Raw genomic sequence first — 21,988 nt, 5'->3', positions numbered from 1 at the left:
AGCGAAGGCTGGGGTATTGCCCGAGCACCACCCAATGGAGCATAAAATCGAGGTGGAAGGGGGCAAGGAACCCCCCTGGAGCCCGGTATACCCCCTTGGCGAACCGGAGCTCGAGGCGCTATGAGAGTATCTCAATTCGGGCCTCAAGAAGGGGTGGATCCGAAGGTCCATTAGCCCAGCGGGGGCCCCAATCCTGTTCGTCCCAAAGAAAGACGGGAGCCGACGACTCTGTGTGGATTATAGGGGGCTGAACGCGGTTACGGTTCGGAACCGGACCCCGCTACCGCTCATCAGCGAGACCCTCGACCGGCTACGCTGATCGAAGGTCTTCACCAAACTAGACCTCAAGGACGCATATCACCGAATTCATATTCGCGGGGGGGACGAGTGGAAGACGGCGTTTCGGACCCGGTACGGCCACTTCGAATACCTCGTCATGCCGTTTGGACTATCGAACGCACCAGCGACCTTCCAGGCGTACATAAACCAGGCCCTCATAGGCCTAGTGGACGTGACCTGCGTCGTCTACCTAGACGACATCCTGATCTTCTCCGAAAACCCGGAGCACCATGAGGGGGCGGTACAGGAGGTCCTGAACCGGCTACGGACCCACCGGCTATACGCCAACCTCAAGAAGTGTGTGTTCACCGTGGACAGCGTGGAATTCCTCGGCTTCATGGTAGGGCCCCAGGGCATCACCATGGACCCCGCCCGGGTCGCCACCATTAACGAGTGGCCGCCGCCGAGGTCGGTTAGGGAGGTCCAGGTGTTCCTAGGGTTCGCCAACTTCTACCGCCGCTTCATCGAGGGCTACTCTAGGGTAGCTGGCCTGATCACTAACCTCCTAAAGACTACTGGGGTCGAAAAGGGGCGCAAGTTCCACATGACGCTAGATGCCATGACAGCGTTCGACGCGATTAAGGCCCGGTTCACCACCGCCCCGATGCTGCGACACTACGAGCCCGAACTGCTGACGCAGGTAGAAACGGACGCCTCGGGGTACGCCGCGTCGGGTATCCTGTCGCAGCTATTCGGGGCCGGACCGGAGGCGAAGTGGCACCCAGTCGCTTTCTTCTCCAGGAAGTTCTCCCCTGTGGAGCTCAGGTACGACACTCACGACAAGGAACTCCTGGCCATCGTCCTGGCTATGGACCACTGGGGCCAGTACCTCCGGGGCGTCACGAGGCCGGTACGGGTACGGACTGACCACGACAACCTCCGATACTTCATGACCAAGAGGAGCATAAACGGACGGCAAGCACACTGGGCGGAGTCGCTCGCCCGCTACGATTTCTACATCGAATACCGCCCCGGCAAGGCCAACCCTGTGGACGGACCATCGCGGAGACCGAACTACCAGCCCCTCGATGACCCTACCCTCGACCAACACTTACCTGGCCTACACTTTCGTCTATGTAGCGGCCCCGAGACGGCTGAGGACTCGCCGCTACCTCTAATCGCGGTAGGCCGCCAACGAGGAACGAACCAACTAAGCGCGAAGCTAGCAGTCAGCTTGGAACAACCTAGTCCGACCGCGGAGGCAGCGCCGTTACGGCGCCAGGACACGAACACCATCGTCGCGGGAGAAAGACCCTACTCGCCCTCAGGGGCGACGGTAATAGAGGCTCTCCTAGAACTGCAGTCCCGGGATGACTTCGTCACCCAACGGGTGGCAGCCCCGCACTCGACGCGGCGACCCCGAGAGGCCGCCTTGTGGACGACAGGGGAGGACGGCTTACTCCGAAGGAAGGGCGCCATATACGTCCCCGATTCGCCACCGATGCGGGCGGAACTACTAGCCACGCACCACGACGACCCTCACGCCGGCCACTTCAGTTTCGCCTGCACCCAGGAGCTGGTACAACGGAAATACTACTGGGTGGGGATGAGGAGGGACGTGAAGAGTCACCTCCGGACGTGCGACGTCTGCCAACGCACGAAGACTAAAAGGCATGCGCCATACGGCGAGCTGGCGCCTTTCCAACCCCCAACCACCCCCTGGCAGGAGATCACGATGGACTTTATAGTGGGGTTACCACCGAGCTGGTTCCGAGGCCGAGTCTACGACTCGATCCTCGTCGTCGTGGATCGCCTCACGAAGATGGCACGTTATATACCCGTCAATGCTACCATTGACGCCCCAGAACTTGCAGAAGTCTCCGCAAACACTATCTTCAAGGACTACGGGACCCCGACGGGAATCACCTCCGACCGGGGCCCCCAGTTCACGAGTGCGTTTTGGGGAAGCTTTATGTTCTACCTCCAAATACGGAGGCGGCTGAGCACTGCTTTCCGGCCACAAACCGACGGCCAGATGGAGCGACAGAACCAGACGCTAGAGCAGTACCTTCGCTGCTACTGCGATTACTCACAGGGTAACTGGGCTAGCAAACTAGCGCTCGCCGAGTTCTCCTACAACAACTCGGTGCACGAGTCAACGGGACACACCCCGTTCTACCTACTATACGGCTACCACCCCGCCATCGAGGTCACCGCGGCAGAGCCGGCCGACGGTGCCAGCACGGCGGCGTCCCAGGTGGAAGAACTCCAACGGGAACGAGAGGAACTAGAGGCCACCCTTCCTCGAGCCACAGAGGCCCACAAAAAGCACTACGACCGGAAACACACGCCGATGCGGTTCCGGGTCGGTGACCAGGTGATGCTCGCGGCGAAAAACATCCGCCAACTCCGCCCTAATCGGAAGCTCTCCGACAAGTATCTAGGCCCGTTTAGGGTCACAGAAGCCATCGGATCGCACGGGCAGTCGTATCGCCTCACGCTCCCAAAGGGGTACCGAATCCACGACGTGTTCCACGTGTCCCTGCTAGAACTGTACCACGCCCGAACCGGCACCGTACCGCCTGAGGCAACTCAAACCCAGGACCAAGATGAATGGGAAGTACAGTCCATTCAGGCACACAAGGAGACCCCTAAGGGGCGCCGATACCTCGTCCGATGGAAGGGGTATTCCCCCGCGGAGGACACGTGGGAACCCCCCGACAACCTAGCTAACGCGCCAGACGTCCTACAAGCGTACCACGAAGCCGCCCCGCAACCGATCCGGACAAGGGGCTAGCGCAAACAGCAACGTCAGACCACCGACCCCGAGAACCCAAACACACGGGACGGGGGCGGGGAAGAGACGCACGCCAGAGACCCCTAGAACCCCAACACACGGAGGGCAGCCGGGGGGTGGCAGCGACCCTCGCGACTCAAGGGGGGGAACCGCCAGGACGCACCAAACCCCCCCGAGTAACGGGAGGACGGGGCCGCCCGGCCAAAGGGCAGCGACCAAACCCCCCCGAGTTACGGGAAGGGGAGGGCGACGAGACCACCTGGTGTAACGCTGACTTCTAAACGATAGAAGACACAGAGGTTCTCTTGCGTAAGGGTTTACTTATCAGAGGAGGCAGGGGATCAGACACAAAGGCTTCAAGTAACACGTTACTAGTATATAACAAATACTGTATTGAGTTGAGCACGAAGCTCCTATCTAAGGAAATACTATCTACTTATATAGTGGCGTCGTGCCTAGTGGACTCTTGGGAACTCACTCGAGTCCTCGGAGTCCTGGACTCTTAGGACTCTTCTCATCATCCTGCGAGTCCATCACGTGCCTAGTGGACTCCTGGGAACTCACTCGAGTCCTCGGAGTCCTGGACTCTTAGGACTCTTCTCATCATCCTGCGAGTCCGTCACGTGATACTTTTGGAACTACTATTCCCCGCTGCCCCTCCAGGTACCAGGGCCAGTCTCATGCGACCTCCCTCCTTCCTGTCCTGTAGTTGGCCAGCCTTCTTGTTCCGTCGTAACACCTGGTTCGAATCGGCTACGTACCGGTACCGGTCCGACCCCGGCCAACGGGGGGAGGAACACGACGCGACCAAAGTCACCAACCACCAGCAGCCAGAACGAGGCGCAGGCACAGGCATAGGAGCGCAACGGGACGAAGACAGATCACGGGGGCAAGAACACTCGTATTATAAGCCCGAAGGCCAAACTAAACTACGCCGAAGGCGGCAGAGACAACAAACACGGGGGCCTGTAGGCAAGCCATGCACAAAACACCCCAGAACACCCACAACGCCCTAGACCACGCCACCGCCCAGAAAACAAACGCCCTAGGAGCAGGCGCGGCGACGGTGACGGGGGAAGCCCGATCGTCCACCCAGCAAGGGGCAGCACGAACGACCGCCCAGCAGACCGTCACCGGCCTACCCCCGCTTCTTCCCCTTCCCCTTCCTCCCACCCGCAGTGAGAGCAGCCATGCTACGCTTTAAAGTGTTAGCAACCGGAGGAGCCGAAGGTCAAGGACGGGAGGAGGAAGGGGGAAAACGTACCTGCATCTGGCGGAGGACCACCAGCGTCTCCTCCGAGTTGCGGAGGAGGGCGGCGCTCGTCTCCACCGCAGAAGGCGCCACAGAGACAGCCACGCGAACCTCCGCAGGGAGGGCGGCAGCAGCAGCCACGATGCGGGCGCGGAGGCCAACGCGGACGCCACCCACGGCAGCGCCGAAGTCCGACTGCAGCGCCAGCAGGTCCCGGACGGAGGCGGTGACGGCAGGAGGGATTGTAACGCTAACTTCTAAACGATAGAAGGCACAGAGGTTCTCTTGCGTAAAGGTTTACCTATCAGAGGAGGCAGGGGATCAGACACAAAGGCTTCAAGTAACACGTTACTAGTATATAACAAATACTGTATTGAGTTGAGCACGAAGCTCCTATCTAAGGAAATACTATCTACTTATATAGTGGCGTCGTGCCTAGTGGACTCTTGGGAACTCACTTGAGTCCTCGGAGTCCTGGACTCTTAGGACTCTTCTCATCATCCTGCGAGTCCGTCACGTGCCTAGTGGACTCCTGGGAACTCACTCGAGTCCTCGGAGTCCTGGACTCTTAGGACTCTTCTCATCATCCTGCGAGTCCGTCACGTGATACTTTCGGAACTACTATTCCTCGCTGCCCCTCCAGGTACCAGGGCCGGTCTCATGCGACCTCCCTCCTTCCTGTCCTGTAGTTGGCCAGCCTTCTTGTTCCGTCGTAACACTCGCTCCCTTCCCCTGGGCATTCGTCTCAAATCCTATAAGTACGTCCATGTCCCCGGGACTCTGCTGCTCCTCAGCGAGTCCTTCAACATGCAACATGCCTACTGACACTGCCCGCAAACTCCAGGAACGCAACGATCTTGTCCGTCGAATAAAGAACCACGGATACAAACTACCCGAAATGGATTCTTGCTCGAACTGCGTGAGGCGAAACATTACTTGCGTGTCATCTCCAAATGATTCACGGCAGTGCGCTGAGTGCGTTCGTCGCAACTTGAAAGAAAAGTGTGACTGTATGGGTCCTGAGCATCCCGACTGGGTGAAGCTCGAACGGGAGGAGGATCGCCTGGATCGCGAAGAGGAAGAAACCTTTTCGAAGTTACTTCGTCTGCGGAAGCAGAAACGCCTCATCCGAACCCGTGGTAAAGATATGCTCCGGCGAGGTTTGAAAACCCTCGACGAGCTTGATGCGGCAGAGGAGGCCGAACGTGTGGCTGCTTAGAAGCGTGACGCTGTTGAGGCCGAGGAACAGGCAGTTAGCGCTGCCTCCTCGTCTGTAACTGGGACCCCCGCTTCCTCCGATCCACTGGCCTACTCCCCTGCATCTTGGGATCAATGGCTGGCGGATGGCGGTGTCGATATTCCTCCAGCAGTTCTTTGCTGATGTTCCTTGTTGGTTCCCACGAATTATCCGTAGGTTCGTAATTTTCCCATTTTATCAAAAACTCTTCTCGACGTCCTACTAACCTTCTGTCTAGGATCGCTTCGACCTCATATTCGATTATCTCAAGTATCCAACATCTGTGGCGGGCGGTCCAGGAACTGAACGGCAGGGTCGCTTTGGATGGAGGGATATTATTCGCAATGGCTTGAATATTGTAGTCGTGGCTGGATGTTATTCGATTCGTGCCTTTCGTTAGTTCATATTTGATGTAAAGTGTGGGGGGGGGGAAGAACAATAAAGACTGAGTTATTCATGGTATATTCCGACAGCTAGATGTATGTATGGTACTGTACCTACGAAATTAAGCTTCTTTGTCAAACTTCAACGCCCTCAATGGAATAGAACAGAGTCTAACGGATATGGGCATATTTGCCCATATTTACTGAAACTTGGTCAAGTCGATCTTTGGCCCAGCATAGCGCGTGCGCGCGTAGACAAACCAGTTCACCAGCGCGAATAAGGCCATGCAGCCAAGAACCGCACAGGTATAATCTGCACAAAGAATCAGCAAGGTTCAAGTCATTCAAATTCACTGTGGAAGATGAGGGGGGCTTACTCATGTTTGAACCAGACACGGGCAGCGCGAGAGGAAGGTTGTACAGCACGAGTTGGAGGGCGCTCCATGCCACCGTCACGCCGTTGACAAACCACCCAAACTTTCCCAAGTTCCAGCGCCCGCTCGATGGGAGATACTGTGGCGCCCGGCCATGTATCATGAGTAAAGCGGCTGGAATAGCGAATGTGAGCTGTTGCAGGACAAGGCCAGTGCCGATGATGGCACTGAAAGCCGTTGTGGAGCCGAGATAGATGCATCCGATGACAAAGACAACAAAAGCGTTAAAGAAAAGTGCATATGGTGGGACACCAAGGCCGTGGTGCATCTGCCCTATGTATTTGGAGAAGATGAGAGCATCATCGCGAGCAAAAGAGAAGGTCAGGCGAGAGGCGGTCTGTTGACTGGCGTTGAGAGCAAAGACGCCAGTGAGGAGGAGGAGAACGATGAAGATCGTAGCGGCGGTCTCGGACTTGGTCGACTGGTTCCAAATCTCATAGATGGGGACAGCAGTTGGAGTCATAAGGACCGCATTGAAGTCAGAAATGCAATAGAACATGGCGACTACAAATGCGAAGGTCGTCACAAAGCCGATGACAATGGTAGCCATGAGGGCTTGCGGGACGGCCGTCGAAGCGTTGATGCAGTCCTCTGCAAGATGGATGGCTCCATCGAGACCAGAGTACATAAAATTGGGATTTACCAGGCCGGTAAGGAAGACTATTCCGTCGGGCCAGCCGGAATCATTGACGAAGGTATTCCACACATATTCGTTTGGCTGCTTGGGACCGGCAATGGCGAGACATGTAATGAAAAAGATGATAAAGCAGAGCAGGGACAATGCGACTGGAAATGTTGTTAGTAAGATTCAGAAGCGAAGGCAGATATACCAACAGCCAATATTATGTGTCCATGCTGCCTTGGGTAAAAGGAAGAGGTTGTAAACAAGCACCGAAACGTTGAGGGCTTGGTATATCAAAAACGAATGCCACCGCTCAATCACAAAGTTATTGTTGTAGAAGACAACAATGCCCATGATGATCTGGGGCATAATGATGCAAATACCAGCGCAGATGGCAACCCATCCAAACATGTTGATGGTGCCAACCGTGTAGCTCTATTTCTCGTCAGGCTCAGTCAAGCTCAAGCTACTCATGCCTCAAAAACATACCATTCCTCTCGCATACTTTTTTGGCGCCAGTGTAGCAGTCCAATGGTATTGCCCTCCAGCAGTTGGATACCTGGCACTCAGCTCCGCCAGACTCAATGCCGTCGCGCCCATCAGAAAGAGAATGACGATGCAGCCATAGATGATCGTCACTGGTCCTCCCTGGAAGATGGCGAGGAACATTGACGCGGCTACACCGGCCCAACCATTGCAGACATTGAATCCAGCAGAGAGCACCTCCAGGGCACCAGTCATTCGCGGTGGATGCGCAACTTCGGCGAAGACGTCGACTTCCCCATCGCGAGAGCTGGCTGTGGTGGAACGTCAGTTGAGCCGATTATGCTGGCTATCACATCACATGGAGGTGCATCTGCTGTGCCAATTGGCCCCAGCAGGCACTCCTTGGGAATGATTCAGAAAGGACTTGTCACTTACGGATGCTGTGGTCCTGGATCAGCTCCGAGTCTATGAAGTGGGGGTCAGCGACTGTGATATTTCTCCCTGACGGAACGTCTCTCATGAATTAATCTGGTAACGGAGAGACTCACCAACAGCCCCGACCTGTCTCTCTTTGACAGCCTCCTTTTCAGACATGATAGACATCCCAATTGGCATTTATAAGATGTAGGCTTTGTTCTTCCAATCCCTCAGAGAGATCAGGTCGTTCTGTGAAGTTATTGATAGTGTATGAGAGAGGTTCGCTTTCAATTTTGTCCGGAGATCAATGACTCTAGGAACCGGCAAATTATCCGCGTATAACGCCCGACGGAGTATCCTTGATCCAACAATGCGTATGGGTCCTAATTATGTCTTAACGTAGCAGTCGCAAGTGTCAAGACCCCTGCTCGTGTGCCACATTTCTTCGCGCTGTTGTGTCACGCCTGTTTACCACGTTTGTTCGGTTCCAGGCTTGAACCGCCTGACACACACCTTATACAGGGGCATATTTACAAGGTCTCCAAGTCCGAACTTCCGCAAGTTTGCCAATAACAATTGCCATCTCGGCCACTCTGGAGGTCCAACACGAAGCTTTCATTTATCACATTCGCATTGCACGCCCCGAAACAAGCATTTCCAGCGAAAAGGAGGTCTCAGAGCAACAACCAAAGTTTCACAAGAACAAGATACTCAAGATGTCTATCCGCGCTGCTGTCACACGAACTACCCCCGCATGGCTGAGGTCGCCGCGGCTGCGTTCATCGAGGACGACGTCTATGGGCGCTTCATGTTCCCCCACCGTCGCGACTATCCCCGACTACATCACTCAGTGCGCATCGCATACGCCATCAAAGCCCGAGTACGAACACTATGTTGCTGTGGATGCCTTGACAGGCTCCGTCGTTGCATAGTCATGCTGGGAGCGCATTGGACCCGGGGCTGCGGCTCGGGCGAACCCGCTGGATCTACGTAAGTTCGCCGGAACCAGCACCGAAGGGTCTACAGGGTGCTACAGTACGGCGCCAGAAGTAAGCATACAGGTCTGTGCTTCTCCCATTCTCAAATACGCTCGTTTACTGCAGTTTAGGCACAGACCTGTATTCATAGTTATGGCGCCGTACTGTATAGTTTGCAGGCATGAAAAATGCTACGGTGGTGGGTAGCATCGTGTCCTACTTCTGGCCAGATCGTTCTGCGGACCCGGAGCACATCAAGGTGTTCAAGGACGCTTATGCCCTATGCTGCGCACCTCTGGTCCGGAGGTCGCGAGGAGGCATGGAATCTCGACATCCTCTGTACGCACCCTGACTTTGAGGGCAAGAAGCACGGCAGCTTCCTTGTCACAGTGGGGGAGGCTGAGGGAGACGGGGTTTGCACGTCGGTGATTGCTCCATGGGGTAAGTTTGGGTTCAAGGGGGCCGGAAGAGCGGATGTGGGGCCGATCGCTTGGGTCAGCACTATCATATTTAGGGACAAGATTACAACTATCATATTTAGGGACAAGATTACAAGGGGACGGCGTCGATGAGAAGGGGACGGCGTCGATGAGACGGAAGACAAGGAAGAGAAGGAGGGATAGGAAAGTGATCCGGGGGCAGGTAAAGACCCGCAGCTGTGGGTTACATACATATATATATGGATCGCAAATAGCGGCGCTGCTCTCGATGCTACTATGCCCGAGCCCGATATAGTAAGCTATGCAAACAACAAAGGATCCATTGTTGCAGATCTTTTTGATTGGCGCATCGCACTTTCCGTTTCCGTTCCGTGTGAAGCAAACATTGTCCCAAATGATCTCGGCCAATATATGTCAGAGGACCATGTGCAACCAGGCGCGATGGAGTGCAAGGAAGGTGCTACAAAAGGGTGCTACGGACGATCCTACATCGGCGTAATGCCAAGCGAGGTCTTCCACATGCAATATCTATACTATACTACATTATAAAAGGCCAAGACCGATTGATTGGCTATCATTTGTCGAAGTTCAGGATTGGGTACGTTAGAATAGCGCGTAGAGTTTTCCTGTAAACAATTTCCCGTCCGCTTATGCTTTGCTATGACTATTAATAAGTCTCAAGGCCAGTCGTTTAAGCATGTACGTGTTATCTTACCGGCGCACCATCTATTTTGGTAAGGGTGGTGGGTGGGTTGTGAGACGTTGGATTATTCATCCACCGTGGAGAGCTTTCGACCGTGCTCCCTCAGCGATGCTACGGTTGACTACCTCGACCGGGCATGGCCAGCGACGGTCGAATGAAGCCTTGGCAGTAGATGCCACTACACGGTCATATATAACTAGACTGTATAATTGAAGCCGCTGTAAATCTTGTGATCCTCCGCAGTGCTTCGTATGCCGCGGATGAAAAGTGACTGTTGTAAGGCGGTGATTTGTACCAACAACGATGTAGCCGGCCACTCCCCAGTAGTACGGCAGTGTTGATGGCGCGCCAGTGGTGGTCAGGTCACGGTGGACAGGATCATCAATGGTAAATAGTGTAATATACCGTATATTATATTCTACTCTATCTACCAGTAGCTACTGCCCCGACCCTCACCCCAACCAGGAGTCGTGATGCCACTTGCGAAGCGTGGCATCAAACGTACTGGTTATCCTACCAGGTACGCAATCCTTGAGCCCATCACCAAGTCCAGCTCCCACCAAGTCCAGCTCCCCCCCAAGATCCAGCCCTGTCTCTCCGGTATGTGTTCGTATTCCAGCTGGATGGTGTTGACCTAGCTGTCGCGGGTATTCGAAAGGTTGTTGGAAGCGCAGTTGAAAGTGCGGGTTCGTGTATTGTCGGGAAGCGTTTCGCACACGCATTGCTCGAAGCCTGAAGCCTGTATCATGTCCCCACGACACAGGAAGATGTTAGCCAATTGTTTTCAAGGAGGGGGGGAGGGAATGGGAGGTCAATTCAACACAGACTTACCTCGGGGGTTGCCAGTATTGATGCGATATGTTCTTTTGGCGAATATAGAAACAGAATAATGAAATGGGAAGCTGACTTACCTGGGTGCTTTCGAAAACGTAAAATGAAGAATTGTAACTTACTAGATCCATTGATACATGAAGCACATATCAACAGCAGCAAAAAAAGAGAATATACTCTGACCTATTGAGTATGATCGGCCAATACGGCGTTGATCAGGGACTCCGAATGAAACTCCCAAGCACCGAAGAAAGAAAAATGAGAGAGATACTCAGACCTGTTGAGTATGATCGGCCATCTCTGGCATTGATCAGGGACTCCAAATAAACGTCCCCAACACCAAAGAGAAATGAGAGCGATACTTAGACCTGTTGAGTGTGATCGGCCATCTCTGGCGTTGATCAGGGACTCCAAATACCTACCATAACCCTCAACACTGACAGAAAAGAGAAAACCGAAAATAAGAAATGAATGGCAGCTATGACAGCTGTCGAAAAACATGACCACGAAGAGGACATAGTTGAGGCCCCAAAACAGGGCCAAATTTTGGAATTGCTATGCATTCCTTGTTTTTTCAAAAAACCAAAGGCCCCCCCCTTTGGACCCCCCAAAACCCATACAAATCCAGAAAATGCGCAAGTCATGGCCAAATAGTATATGTAACGCGAAGAAAATGGGGCATTCCAAGCTGGCTTGGGATGCTTCAAAAATAAATAAAAATAAAATCGAATTAAATCGAGATCTCAGCGCCACCCATGGGCGAGTGTCCAGCAAAGATAGCCAGGATTTAGCCCAAGCCAGCTTGAGCTGGGAAGCCTGGTTATAATCGCAGATGGAATGGGGATCGTTCATGGCGAGGTATAATCCTTGGGGGGCAGACAGATGGTTGATGTCGGGGGCCAGGTATCCGAGGGATTCCAATGTCGGGGTTTTCGTGGTGAGAGCTGTATGCTGCCAATATCCATGGCTGGGAAGTTTTTCGAAACCTGGCAGCAGTAGGAGAAGATTGATTCCACGAGGCTGGGATATGGGATATTAGGCTCCTTGGGTTTTGGAGCAGGGCGCAAGGCAGGATAGTTGCGAAATGGCAGCTCGTTTTCGAATGCTGGCAAGTACCTGGATTCCATTGAGGTTTCAAGCTATGCTGGAAAAAGCACATAGTTGACGAATCTCTACAGAGAGAGAGCGAGAGGACTTCCCTTTTGACGTGGCAAGTATGGCCAGAATTTCAGCGGAGCTGGGCGAACGAGCAGGGAGCGGGCGGGGAGCCGTTTTAATGGGTGTGTGTGAGCAGCTTCGAGCAGTTGTATCCAGAGTATAGATGGATGTTTGAATTGTTGAAATAGGCCCGGTATCGATGGCAGCAAAACGTTTGGATTCTGTATAAGGCGTTAGTTTACATTTGATGAGATGAGACTTGAAATGGCAAAAGCAACTTACCTCAGCCAAATGTGAGCTCGTACACCACTCGAAACGGGTCCAAAGACCTTGCATATTGCCATACAAGTGAATTTAAACATATACCCCAAAAAAAAAAAGCTTTTAGGGTAATGGTGACGCTGTAGTAAGGTCGGTGAGGGTTGTTGGAGGATGGGGAATGTGGGCAATTCCTGTGTAAAAGCGAGAGTTGGCCAAAAACGGAAGGAGCACCAAGCCTCACCCAAAAGCTTCACATTTCACCTATCAACGCAATTCAAATGAACTTATATGCACGAAGTAAGTGTTTGTTGTATTTTATTTCCTGTGTATTGCATCTAGGCTGTATCTGCTTTATTTTTCCATGACCGTAGCTCCATTCCTCCCACAGCTCCATTTCTCCCATGCTCACATAATTCCCACCTCCCACCAGCACTGCAAAAGACTCACCGAGCTCAACTCCTCGTCCTCGCGGCTCGTTGAGCTCAATCTAAGTGGCCATTTTCGGAAAGGTGCAGCGGCCTGATCATGCGTAGGATCCATGTCAACAACGTATACTGGTTTACTCCCAATAACGGGGAGCCCAATGATTCTCTGGCTCTGGCTCATAAGCCGCATTCGTGGGAGCTGTAGGACTGGGTCATCCTCTCCACAATCTTCCAACTCTGTGATGAGAGCGAAGAGTTTTGCTTCACCAGGGGTCCTCTCGTGGACGAAGCCAACATCAAACCGACAAACCGCATTACCGTATGCTGTAAATGTAACGCGGTGCCTTGTCAATCTGATAATGAACATGATTAGCTAGTATCAGAATAAACGGAAGAGAGAAATAACTTACGGATCAGTAAACGAAAACTGGGAGAACCATTGAATGGGCTGAGTACCAAGACTTGCGATGTGTGGCATGTTGTAGTCGACTCGAAATGCTTCCCGGAGCTGCTGTGTGAAGTAATGGTCTTCATTCAACTCTTTTGCATTCAATGGTAGGTCGAGCTGGTTCCGGATAAACAGTCGGGATATGCATCTTGTAGCATTTGGGCGGAGATGCATTTTGTCAGCCAAGGGGGCAAGGACAGATTGTTCGACGATATCATGCCGCTCAGATGATGGTAGGAGATTATCCATAAGCATTGGACATGTCTCATGCAAGCGCCTCATCTGGTGTGAGTGGCTCGGTATATTCAAATGCTCCATTGAGCAATAGCCGGAGTGTCAATGTGATGCATTCCCTCTTCATTAAAACTTTCTAGATTCCTTCCCCGTTCAAAAACTGAGCCCAATGCTTGAACAAGCTACCTATTGGCCATTAGCCAGTGAACGCAAGTTAACTGAAGTTAGATAGGAAATGAAATAAAGACTCACCGATGCCGGAATTGCTACTATCTGCGACCCAAGATTCACTTAAGTATATACGAATTTTATATGCCAAATAGTGTAGACGCTGTAAAACGAGATAGGGCAAGAGCACATTTCGCAGCTTGCTATAACCGGTATAAAGACCGTGAGAATGATATACAGGTTGCTGCTATTGAAGCTACTATTGCTGCCGAAACTGAGCAGCCGACGATTCCAAGAGAACTTGATTCCGACGACGAGATGTATCAGCATCGGGCCTTCTATTGAGGAAGTTGAGTGGCGACGATGGTTCAAAGAGAATGGTGTCGACCGTAATACTAATATCCTCAAATATTGGCAGGCAAAGCAGTGTAAGGACACAGGATACCCAGCTCACAGTAATAGCATATGAGAGTGCTAGTCGGAGGCTAAACGGATGCTATCCTATAGGTCTACTATGAAGGTTACAAAAAATATGAAGGGGGAACCCTGTGAGTCGATTGTCTCAAGTACCCGAAAACCATCCGACTCGGTTCCGACTCAGTTAGCCCACCCAAATGATCACAAGTGACCCCGCAGCTACCCAGAGTCTACTCCCTAGAATGAGAGACGAGAAGGCATCCTTACAAGCAGTATCAGTATCCAGTTATATCACGGATCGCATGGGACTATTTGGCAATTCCAGCCTCATCGGCAGCGTCAGAGTAACGTAAGTCATGGCGTAACGCAACGGATATCAGAGGAGAACGACGTAGAAAATTAAATAGCTAAACATCAACAATAATACATGACCCAGTATCACTCTCAGAATTCTCGTGAAGCACTTCTTCATCATCGCAATCACTATCAGAAATGTACACAACTGCCTTTCCCTTTCCCTTTCGTGTTTTCCTACCTCGACTTTTTGTAGCATTCTCAGCCTCCACCACTGCATCGCATAATTCTTGGGTAGAGATATGGAAATGGCCCTTTAAAACCGCCCTCTTTCCCTTCGTACGGGTCGCACGCTTCTTTATGATAGACCGTAAGTTGTTGGCATCATGTTGGTGGACGATACTTTGCGCATGAATTTGCTCAGTCCCAGTTGTCAGTTTTTGGATATATCTGCGGACTGGTGTTGCAACAGTCGTATGGTCCTTAATTGTTGAATTAAGTAGCTTATTCGCATCTCGCAGTATCGCTGGATCAGGTGGCGAGCTATTTACAAAGACTTGATTAAAAATATCAAACTGGGTTGGTGTTCTTGGTCTTTCTTGCTCGGGTGTTGCATCGTGGGTCATCGTACGAAGTGCTCTTTGCAGGTTGAATGGGGTTCAACCAGCACCACGCCAGGCAGATTCAATGTTCTGACGATTGCATACATCTGATCGTGCTCGAATATATGCTTCCATCCACTCGTACTTCTGTATTCGTACGGGTTGTGCTTGGTTCAAGTGCGATAGTGCCGCTGTCAGCCGTTTTTTGAGAGGGCCAAAAAATCGCAACATCAAGCGGCTGCAGCAAGTGTGATGTATGAGGCAGTAGGATAAGAAGCGCAATTCGATTTTGAAGACAGTGTGCTATAAAGCTACCGCTTATATGTGAATCGTGGCCATCACAAATAAGAAGTCAGTGTTGTCTGCCTGCTTTTGCTCGGGTTATCGGTTCAAAAACACGCCTCAACCACTCTAAACCGTGAACGTTACTCGTCCAACCCTTTGTATTTGCTGAAAAGAACCATTCATTATGTACGCTATTCGGTATCCAGTTCTGTAAGATGTTCGACCTTTTGAATATCCCGAGCGGTGGTAGAATTGTTCCATCTGCGCAAATACAGTCCACCATCGAAACCCATTCTTGACGGCCAGGATGAGCCTGGTGCTTTGTACGAAGTGATGAATCGAGTATTATACGCGTTGACTCCATTGTCCCAATCGAAAATCCAGACTCGTCCATGTTATATATGTCTTTTTGGACGATTCCGTGTTCTTGAACCACTTTCTGATACGCGTCAAACCACGCGTCAAGCACTGGTTTTGTTGCCCCGTCCATTCGTACGGACTCAATTCGACGTCCAATAGCAACATTGAGATGTGGGTGTCGTATAATGAATCGGGGAACCCAGTCCTCACCAAGCGTATCATGTGGTTGGAGTTCAAGCACGTCGGGTGTCACATTGTCCAAATTGTATGTTCATTTTGTACGCAGTTCCTCTGCTATTTCTTTTAATAAGCGATGCCCGGGAGAGTACCCACTTATTGTTAGGTCTTTGATCCACTTGTGAAGTACGTTTTCCTGAGCATATGAGAGTTTCTGCTGTTGTTGGCGGGCTTGACGGCGAGATAACCCCCCATTGACGCGTCGCGTCAATGTGCTCCGCGTCAACCCCAAGTCCTGGGCAGCCTTATACAAGCTTTTATATTCACCATTTTGAACGCCAGTTATCGCCTGAGTAATACGAGACTCTAAATCCGCCGTCGCTATGCTTTTCCTACGCACCATTGTTGAGTTATTCAAGTTACAAGTTGGTAGTCCTCGGTTATCAGTTGCGTTACGACACCCGTTGCGTTACGCCATGACTTACGTTATATTTAGTGTCGGCGGTGATATAGTCACAAAGAAAAGGAACAGGTTATTACCTTCAACTCTTCGATATCTACTCTGCCTATGGGATTGGGGGGTTATAGGCGACGAGGAGGAGGATAATAGCGAGTAGACAGTTATCATATTTCATTACTATATACTACAGTTGAGCCTCAAAATACTCAAATACTATTCGGCGAGGATTCGTATGAGTATTCGCCGAATACTCCCAGATGGCGAGTATTCGGGAAAACCCCGAATACTATTCTAATACTATTTGGGGAACACTGCGCTTGTGTGATCCCTTCGCTTGTGAAACATAATATACAGTCTAATTCTTCTTGCCAACAAGGCCATCTCCTATTAAAACTTCTTCACAGTGTCTACGCACAGCTAGCATTACGATACACAAGCAAAAGACCATCGCTTACATTACACTCGCTCCGGAGCGAGTATATTTACTATCTATCTACAGTATATATAGGTCCTCAACGCCATGATTGATATCTATTCCCGCATCCAAATATAGGTTACACACACAACTTGCCTACTCCCTCACCTCCTTAATCGGCCCCAGATACGTCGTCTTGCCATAAGTATACCACGCCACCGCACTGAAAATAAATGTTCCTCCGTACACAACACTCGTATAATTCATATTCATAGCCGTCACCGGAACAAACGCGGGAAAGAACATCCAGATTGACACGAACAACGTGTACAGTAAAGAGAACATGTTAAGGGGCATACCCCATCTCCCGAGGTGCCAGGGGCCAAAGGGGATTTCATCCCCTGAGAGCCGACGTAGCACGAGAAGTGCAATTGGGACTATGTAGGTGGAGTACAAGGCCACGGTTGCAAGGCCGGTAACGGCATAGAATGCAGCCGCAGAGGCGATATTAATCAGGCCAAGGACGAGTAGGGTGGCGGTAGTAAGAAGGATAGAGCGGACGGGGATGTGGCGGGTGCTGTGGACCTGGGAGGGATTAGTTTGAGCAAGTTACAGAGAAAGTGGAACGTACGTGTGCAAAGTAGGGCGAGTAAGGTAGTCCGTTGTCTCGGCAGAATGCCCAAGTCATACGCGACGCGGCGGAGAGCAGACCCCAGGTGGATGTTACGGCCGATAGGACAATGCCTGAGACCATTAGGGTTGCGGCCAACTTTGAACTCGTCGCGGAGTAGAATATTTCGATAATTGGGTATCTCGTGGGGGTTGAAAGGGCGGCGTTGGTGTCCCCCATGCTGAATAGGAGGGCAATCAGGAAACCGAAGCCGAGAAAGCCATTGAGGACAATACTTGTGATCATGGCGCGGGGAACGACGGTTGTTGCGTTTTCAATTTCCTCGCTCATGTGCCACGCACCGTCAAAGCCTGACTCGAATATGAGACATGGTAACATTAACACAGGGATTTCGGCGGCTTACCAGTAAATGGGAAGGCGCTTGTGAGAAGGCCAACACACCAAGACACGCCATCGCTACTCCAACCCCCTTGGTTCTCAAAATCCGTGAAGACCCACTCAGCTGAATGTTGAGGTGCAAGACATACCATCGGGATTAAAAGGAGAAACCAGAGTCCGATGTGTATCAAGAGAATGGCGCTTTCTAAATGAGGTAGGATTTTGATGCCAAAGATGTTCACGAGGACTGCTGAGGTGATAATCGCAGTATAGAGCAGAGTTCCATGCCATCGCTCGAATACATATGTGTCGTGGTTTAGGACTAGGAGACCCTGAATCAAAGTCCCGCCGAGAAAGGCTGGTGCCGCCGTAGCAGCTAGCCATGCAAGGACTGAGGCCCATCCTGCGGTGTGTGAGAGTGTTGTACGGCACGACTTTCTGGATGTCTTACCAGTGTACCACCCCAACAATATGGAGTACTTGCGCGGTGCCAGCTGCGCAACCCAGTGGTATTGCCCTCCAGATGTTGGACTCCTGTTGTGCAAAAGTGATTAGCGTCAATTGGCTGAATTTCTCAGACACGGTTGGCTTACATTGATGCCATCTCACCCAGTGACGCACAAGTCGCAAGCGTACCGAAGAAACAGAGGATGAAGCCATATACCAGCGATACTGGACCACCATTGAGAAGTCCTCCTTGCAGTAAGCTGTGCTTGGATTAGCCTTTAGCTTGCAGTTGCCTGAGGATTACCAACGCTGATAATGGTTCCCATGTAGCCATCAATGTGCTTGAGAACCCCTGGTTGCGAGGTCAGCGCTGTGGCCATCAAGACTGGCATCGCTCTGACTCTGTTCGCACCACCATGGATATGAAGCCAAAGCTCCGCTGCTGCTGTTAGCTGTATGTCCCCACCAGTTCATACCGGAAACTCACCTTTAATGCCTGCCTCTTCCCCAAGTTTGCGAGAACAGCTCGGTCACGGCTGCCGTAAGAGTACTCCTCATCATCGTGCCTGACCTCGCCCGAACCGTTCTTGCTGGGCCGGCGCCCCGTCATCTCGAATTCCATGGTCATGCTTGAGATATAGAGACGTCGATGTCTTTGAAATAGTAGATGGCCTCAAACACTCATATGCTTGAGGTGCCATGGGAAAGAGGCTCCCTTGGGGGGATATTTGAAGATGAGAGCTTGAGCGGGCAAAATTCGGCACGCGGGGAGCCGGCATTCGAGACAAAACACGATAGAACAGGCACCAGAGTGCCCTGCCCCGTTACATTGTGCATCCTGCCCAGTAGCACAGGTGCAGAGGGCCGCCGGGTGTGATCGAGAAGCACTCCTAGAAGTGATCAGTACTTTTTCTATTTGGATAATTTGTCACAACTGGCTCATTACACCGAGCGCTCGAACCAGGGACCTTTTATTCACCGCTATCAGATTCACAGCGCGCCAAAAGAAATCATGCCATGTCGCATGGGAGTGGGTGGTTGCAGCGGACAAGGGTGCCCTATAATACCCAGCACATGCGGAATCCCAGAGTGGGCGGTCAGGGGCGAGGGGAGTGACTGGCGTGGTCGCCGACCCCTCTGATATTGATAATTATTCTTCACTGAGGCATCTGGAAAATTTAACCGTGTATGCTTAATTGTTAATTCGTTCTCAAGATGAGAGCCGAGTCAGATCCAAACCCGCTGGCGGCATTGTCACCTCCGCATTGGGTGATTAGCGATACCGATCATGGTGGATATGTGGTTATAGCAAACTGGACGATGATGTGTTTTATGGTTATAACAGTCATCGTCAGCCTGCTCAGGAAGCTATCCATCAGATCATGGAGCCTCGATGATAACCTGATGGCAGCTGCTGGTGTAAGGAGGCCCTCTACGTACATCTGCCTCCCCATACCAAACTGACAATACCACAGGCGTTTGGGCTGATACAATGCGGCATACTTCATAAAGCAGCCCTGGCTGGTCTTGGACGCCACGAAGCCAGCCTACTCGACGACGAGATAGACATGTGCAACAAATATAACTACACATATCAGATTCTATTTATCATAACCATCGTCCTGGCCAAAATGTCGCTGCTCCTTTTCATCATAAGATTGACGCCAAACGTGGCCACCATCAGGGTCGGAAGGATCATCCTATGCCTTATTGCTACATGGGGAGTTGGGACCGTCTTCGGGTTTGCATTCCAGTGCTCCTTGCCACAGCCATGGAACAACTCCTCTGGCGTCTGCCGAAACCAGTCTGCGCTGTACTATGCCGCTGGAGTCATTGATATCATCACCGACATCGCCCTTACCATCCTGCCAGTTGTCATCCTCTGGGGTGTCCAGATCCAGCAAAGAAAGAGAGCAATAGTGATGCTGGTTTTCATGGCCAGAATGCTGTGGGTTACTTCGGCGCCTACTTTGACAGAGAAACGGCTAACTAGACTCCACAGCGTATGCCTTGCAGAGATCCCGCGGTTGATCTATTTGTCGCGATATATTGGATCCGCTGATAAATCCTGGTACGGCGTCAATGTGGCAATTTGGACACAGTAAGACCCCCCACCGAAGACCCACCCCCTATTTGGCTGACAGCAGTTTTCCACGTAGGGCAGTCACGCACCTCAGCATTGTTACAGCCTGCATTCCCAGCCTACAGCATCTTTTGGCGAGCATGCAATCCGGCGTCTTCAACACAGCCCTCCCAGCTGGCTTTGAAGGTGGCCTCTCCTACAACCTCGAGTCCACTGGCAGTAGAGGCATGTCGCGTGAACTGTACGGCTCAAAGAGGGTCGGCACAACGCGCACAACGGTCGAGTCCGGCACACAGCCACAGCGCTCGGAGAGCAAGACGCGTCTAGTAGTGGATGGAGGGATTTACAAAACAACGGAGTTCATCCTGAACAACGTAGAAAGCGACCAAGACAGCGGAGCACGGAAGCGGGGCCCGCCGGCGGGATGCATAGGCTGAATGTAGCCCGCTGTCATTTGGAGCCTAAGTGCGGTAGTGGATGGTCCAGTGGCTAGTCTAGTGTTTATTGCTGGAAGTAACGCAGAGTGGTCTGGTAGGATCGGAATTAGATACGCATAGCAAATAACGTCTTACTCTTCATACTCCATCCCCTGTAGCACATTAGCGGCGTGGGCGCGCACCAGGGCGTTTGCTTTAGCTGGCCGTTTATACCGGCGGACGTTTTTGCCAACCCGCAGAATGTCTCGCTTTCGCATATGGCGAAGCTTGCGGTTCTTTGATTGATTCTCCGTAGGTATTGGTTTGGTTTGCGGTGGGTACACCCACGTACACACGGTCTGAAATATCTTGGCATATTGTTGGATATATTGTAATACCACCTAATCGGACCGTTCTAGGCACGAGGCCCAAGCCACCAGGTAGGTGACGTAGGACTGCCATATATGCCGGGCGTAGGGCAGACTGGTGCTAGGCAAAGCTGGGCGTAGGATCGGCATCAGCTTCATAGAAGCTGGGCGTAGGATCGGCATCAGCTTCATAGTAGCTGGGTGCAACGATCAGCCCCAGCTCTGAAGCTGGGCGTAGTTTGGGCGAAGCCGGGCGTTTGAGACGGGCGGATCGCCCAGCTTAACCAGGCCTCGGGCCTGAGCTAGCTTCAGGAGCCGGTCTACAAATAGTACGTAGGCCCAGTACGGAGATGATAGTTAATTAATTCAATGGTAAATGAAAATTCTACCCTGTCGTGATTAATAAGCTACCATGTGACGCTCACCGTCTCCCACAGCCGTTGGCCCTACGTAGTGTCGCCATGAAGAGCGATAGCGACCACCTCCCTTACTCCTCCACCCTTTGCTGCCCGAAAGCCCCCTATACCCCCCTATTAACCTCTCTGATGTAATGAGAGCGGCGGCTGGCGAATCAGCAGGACCAGGCTACACCAGGACGAGGCTACACCAGGACGGCGAGGGAGGTAGCACTTTCGAAGAGCTGGCGGTGAGCGTCACGTGATGGCTTATTAATCACGACAGGGTAGAATTTTCATTTACTATCAGGGTTAGCAAAATTATTCAACGTATTCTTGAATAACGTACATGTATACGAGTAGCGAACCGGCCAAAATGATGCGGTGACAATAACCCCCAACTAAATGTTCAATTCCTCCACAACAAAACATGCTGCCAAAAAACGATGAAAGGCAATTACTGCTAGCTATCCAAGCTCTACAAAGCGACCCAAAGTTACGCCTTCGAGCTGTAGCTAGGACCTTTTCTGTGGGCTACCGTAAGCTAGGTCATCGATTACTAGGCATACCTTCACGACGCGATATCCAAGCCAACTCACAGAAATTGACAAACCTAAAGGAATCAGTCCTTGTTCAATACATACTCGACCTAGCTACAAAAGGATTTCCTCCTCAGTTGTCTATTGTTGAAGATATGGCAAATCGGCT

At 51.7% G+C, this 21,988-nt stretch overlaps 6 protein-coding genes across 6 annotated transcripts; 2 read left to right on the top strand and 4 right to left on the bottom strand.

Moving 5' to 3' along the window:
- Window positions 1-4,214: 4,214 nt before the first annotated feature.
- On the bottom strand, window positions 4,215-5,096 carry VC83_09250 (uncharacterized protein; the record flags this gene model as incomplete). The annotated part of the gene is made up of 3 exons (XM_024472694.1): window positions 4,215-4,274; window positions 4,341-4,582; window positions 4,976-5,096. The coding sequence occupies 3 exons, from the start codon at window positions 5,094-5,096 to the stop codon at window positions 4,215-4,217; spliced, it is 423 nt and encodes a 140-aa protein (XP_024319836.1).
- A 776-nt stretch (window positions 5,097-5,872) lies between these two features.
- VC83_09249 (uncharacterized protein) lies at window positions 5,873-9,408 on the bottom strand. Its single transcript, XM_024472693.1, has 6 exons — window positions 8,039-9,408; window positions 7,926-7,955; window positions 7,494-7,801; window positions 7,217-7,439; window positions 6,326-7,168; window positions 5,873-6,261 (listed from the first exon to the last, which is right to left on the bottom strand). Exons 1-6 carry the CDS (start codon window positions 8,103-8,105, stop codon window positions 6,149-6,151), a joined length of 1,584 nt encoding a protein of 527 aa, XP_024319824.1. The 5' UTR covers window positions 8,106-9,408; the 3' UTR covers window positions 5,873-6,148.
- Window positions 8,662-9,623, top strand: VC83_09248 (uncharacterized protein; the record flags this gene model as incomplete). The annotated part of the gene is made up of 3 exons (XM_024472692.1): window positions 8,662-8,787; window positions 8,840-8,956; window positions 9,115-9,623. 3 exons carry the CDS (start codon window positions 8,662-8,664, stop codon window positions 9,454-9,456), a joined length of 585 nt encoding a protein of 194 aa, XP_024319823.1. The 3' UTR covers window positions 9,457-9,623.
- A 2,976-nt stretch (window positions 9,624-12,599) lies between these two features.
- Window positions 12,600-13,744, bottom strand: VC83_09247 (uncharacterized protein). The gene is made up of 3 exons (XM_024472691.1): window positions 13,637-13,744; window positions 13,113-13,570; window positions 12,600-13,055 (listed from the first exon to the last, which is right to left on the bottom strand). The coding sequence occupies exons 2-3, from the start codon at window positions 13,466-13,468 to the stop codon at window positions 12,683-12,685; spliced, it is 729 nt and encodes a 242-aa protein (XP_024319822.1). The 5' UTR covers window positions 13,469-13,570; window positions 13,637-13,744; the 3' UTR covers window positions 12,600-12,682.
- Window positions 13,745-16,663: 2,919 nt separating this feature from the next.
- On the bottom strand, window positions 16,664-19,956 carry VC83_09246 (uncharacterized protein). Its single transcript, XM_024472690.1, has 8 exons — window positions 18,506-19,956; window positions 18,431-18,457; window positions 18,327-18,370; window positions 18,165-18,278; window positions 18,023-18,105; window positions 17,597-17,974; window positions 17,194-17,543; window positions 16,664-17,147 (listed from the first exon to the last, which is right to left on the bottom strand). Exons 1-8 carry the CDS (start codon window positions 18,644-18,646, stop codon window positions 16,719-16,721), a joined length of 1,566 nt encoding a protein of 521 aa, XP_024319821.1. The 5' UTR covers window positions 18,647-19,956; the 3' UTR covers window positions 16,664-16,718.
- On the top strand, window positions 19,234-21,037 carry VC83_09245 (uncharacterized protein; the record flags this gene model as incomplete). The annotated part of the gene is made up of 3 exons (XM_024472689.1): window positions 19,234-19,437; window positions 19,494-20,119; window positions 20,178-21,037. The coding sequence occupies 3 exons, from the start codon at window positions 19,234-19,236 to the stop codon at window positions 20,536-20,538; spliced, it is 1,191 nt and encodes a 396-aa protein (XP_024319820.1). The 3' UTR covers window positions 20,539-21,037.
- Window positions 21,038-21,988: the final 951 nt, after the last annotated feature.

This window comes from Pseudogymnoascus destructans (genome assembly GCF_001641265.1).
Source record: "Pseudogymnoascus destructans isolate 20631-21 unplaced genomic scaffold scaffold_35, whole genome shotgun sequence".
In the NCBI taxonomy this organism is placed as follows: Eukaryota; Fungi; Ascomycota; class Leotiomycetes; order Thelebolales; family Thelebolaceae; genus Pseudogymnoascus; species Pseudogymnoascus destructans.
Note: the sequence above shows the minus strand (reverse complement) of the source record. Positions and strands in the feature narration are given on the sequence as shown.

Coding starts and splice junctions, on each gene's coding strand:
- VC83_09249 (XM_024472693.1), bottom strand. CDS start 8,105: ATGCCAATTGGGATGTCTATCATGTCTGAAAAGGAGGCTGTCAAAGAG. Junction 7,956..8,038: donor GAGACAGGTCGGGGCTGTTG/GTGAGTCTCTCC, acceptor CCCACTTCATAG/ACTCGGAGCTGATCCAGGAC. Junction 7,802..7,925: donor GATCCAGGACCACAGCATCC/GTAAGTGACAAG, acceptor GTTCCACCACAG/CCAGCTCTCGCGATGGGGAA.
- VC83_09246 (XM_024472690.1), bottom strand. CDS start 18,646: ATGACCATGGAATTCGAGATGACGGGGCGCCGGCCCAGCAAGAACGGT. Junction 17,975..18,022: donor ATTGTTGGGGTGGTACACTG/GTAAGACATCCA, acceptor CACACACCGCAG/GATGGGCCTCAGTCCTTGCA. Junction 17,544..17,596: donor AAGCGCCTTCCCATTTACTG/GTAAGCCGCCGA, acceptor TATTCGAGTCAG/GCTTTGACGGTGCGTGGCAC.
- VC83_09247 (XM_024472691.1), bottom strand. CDS start 13,468: ATGGAGCATTTGAATATACCGAGCCACTCACACCAGATGAGGCGCTTG. Junction 13,056..13,112: donor CAGTTTTCGTTTACTGATCC/GTAAGTTATTTC, acceptor GTTCATTATCAG/ATTGACAAGGCACCGCGTTA.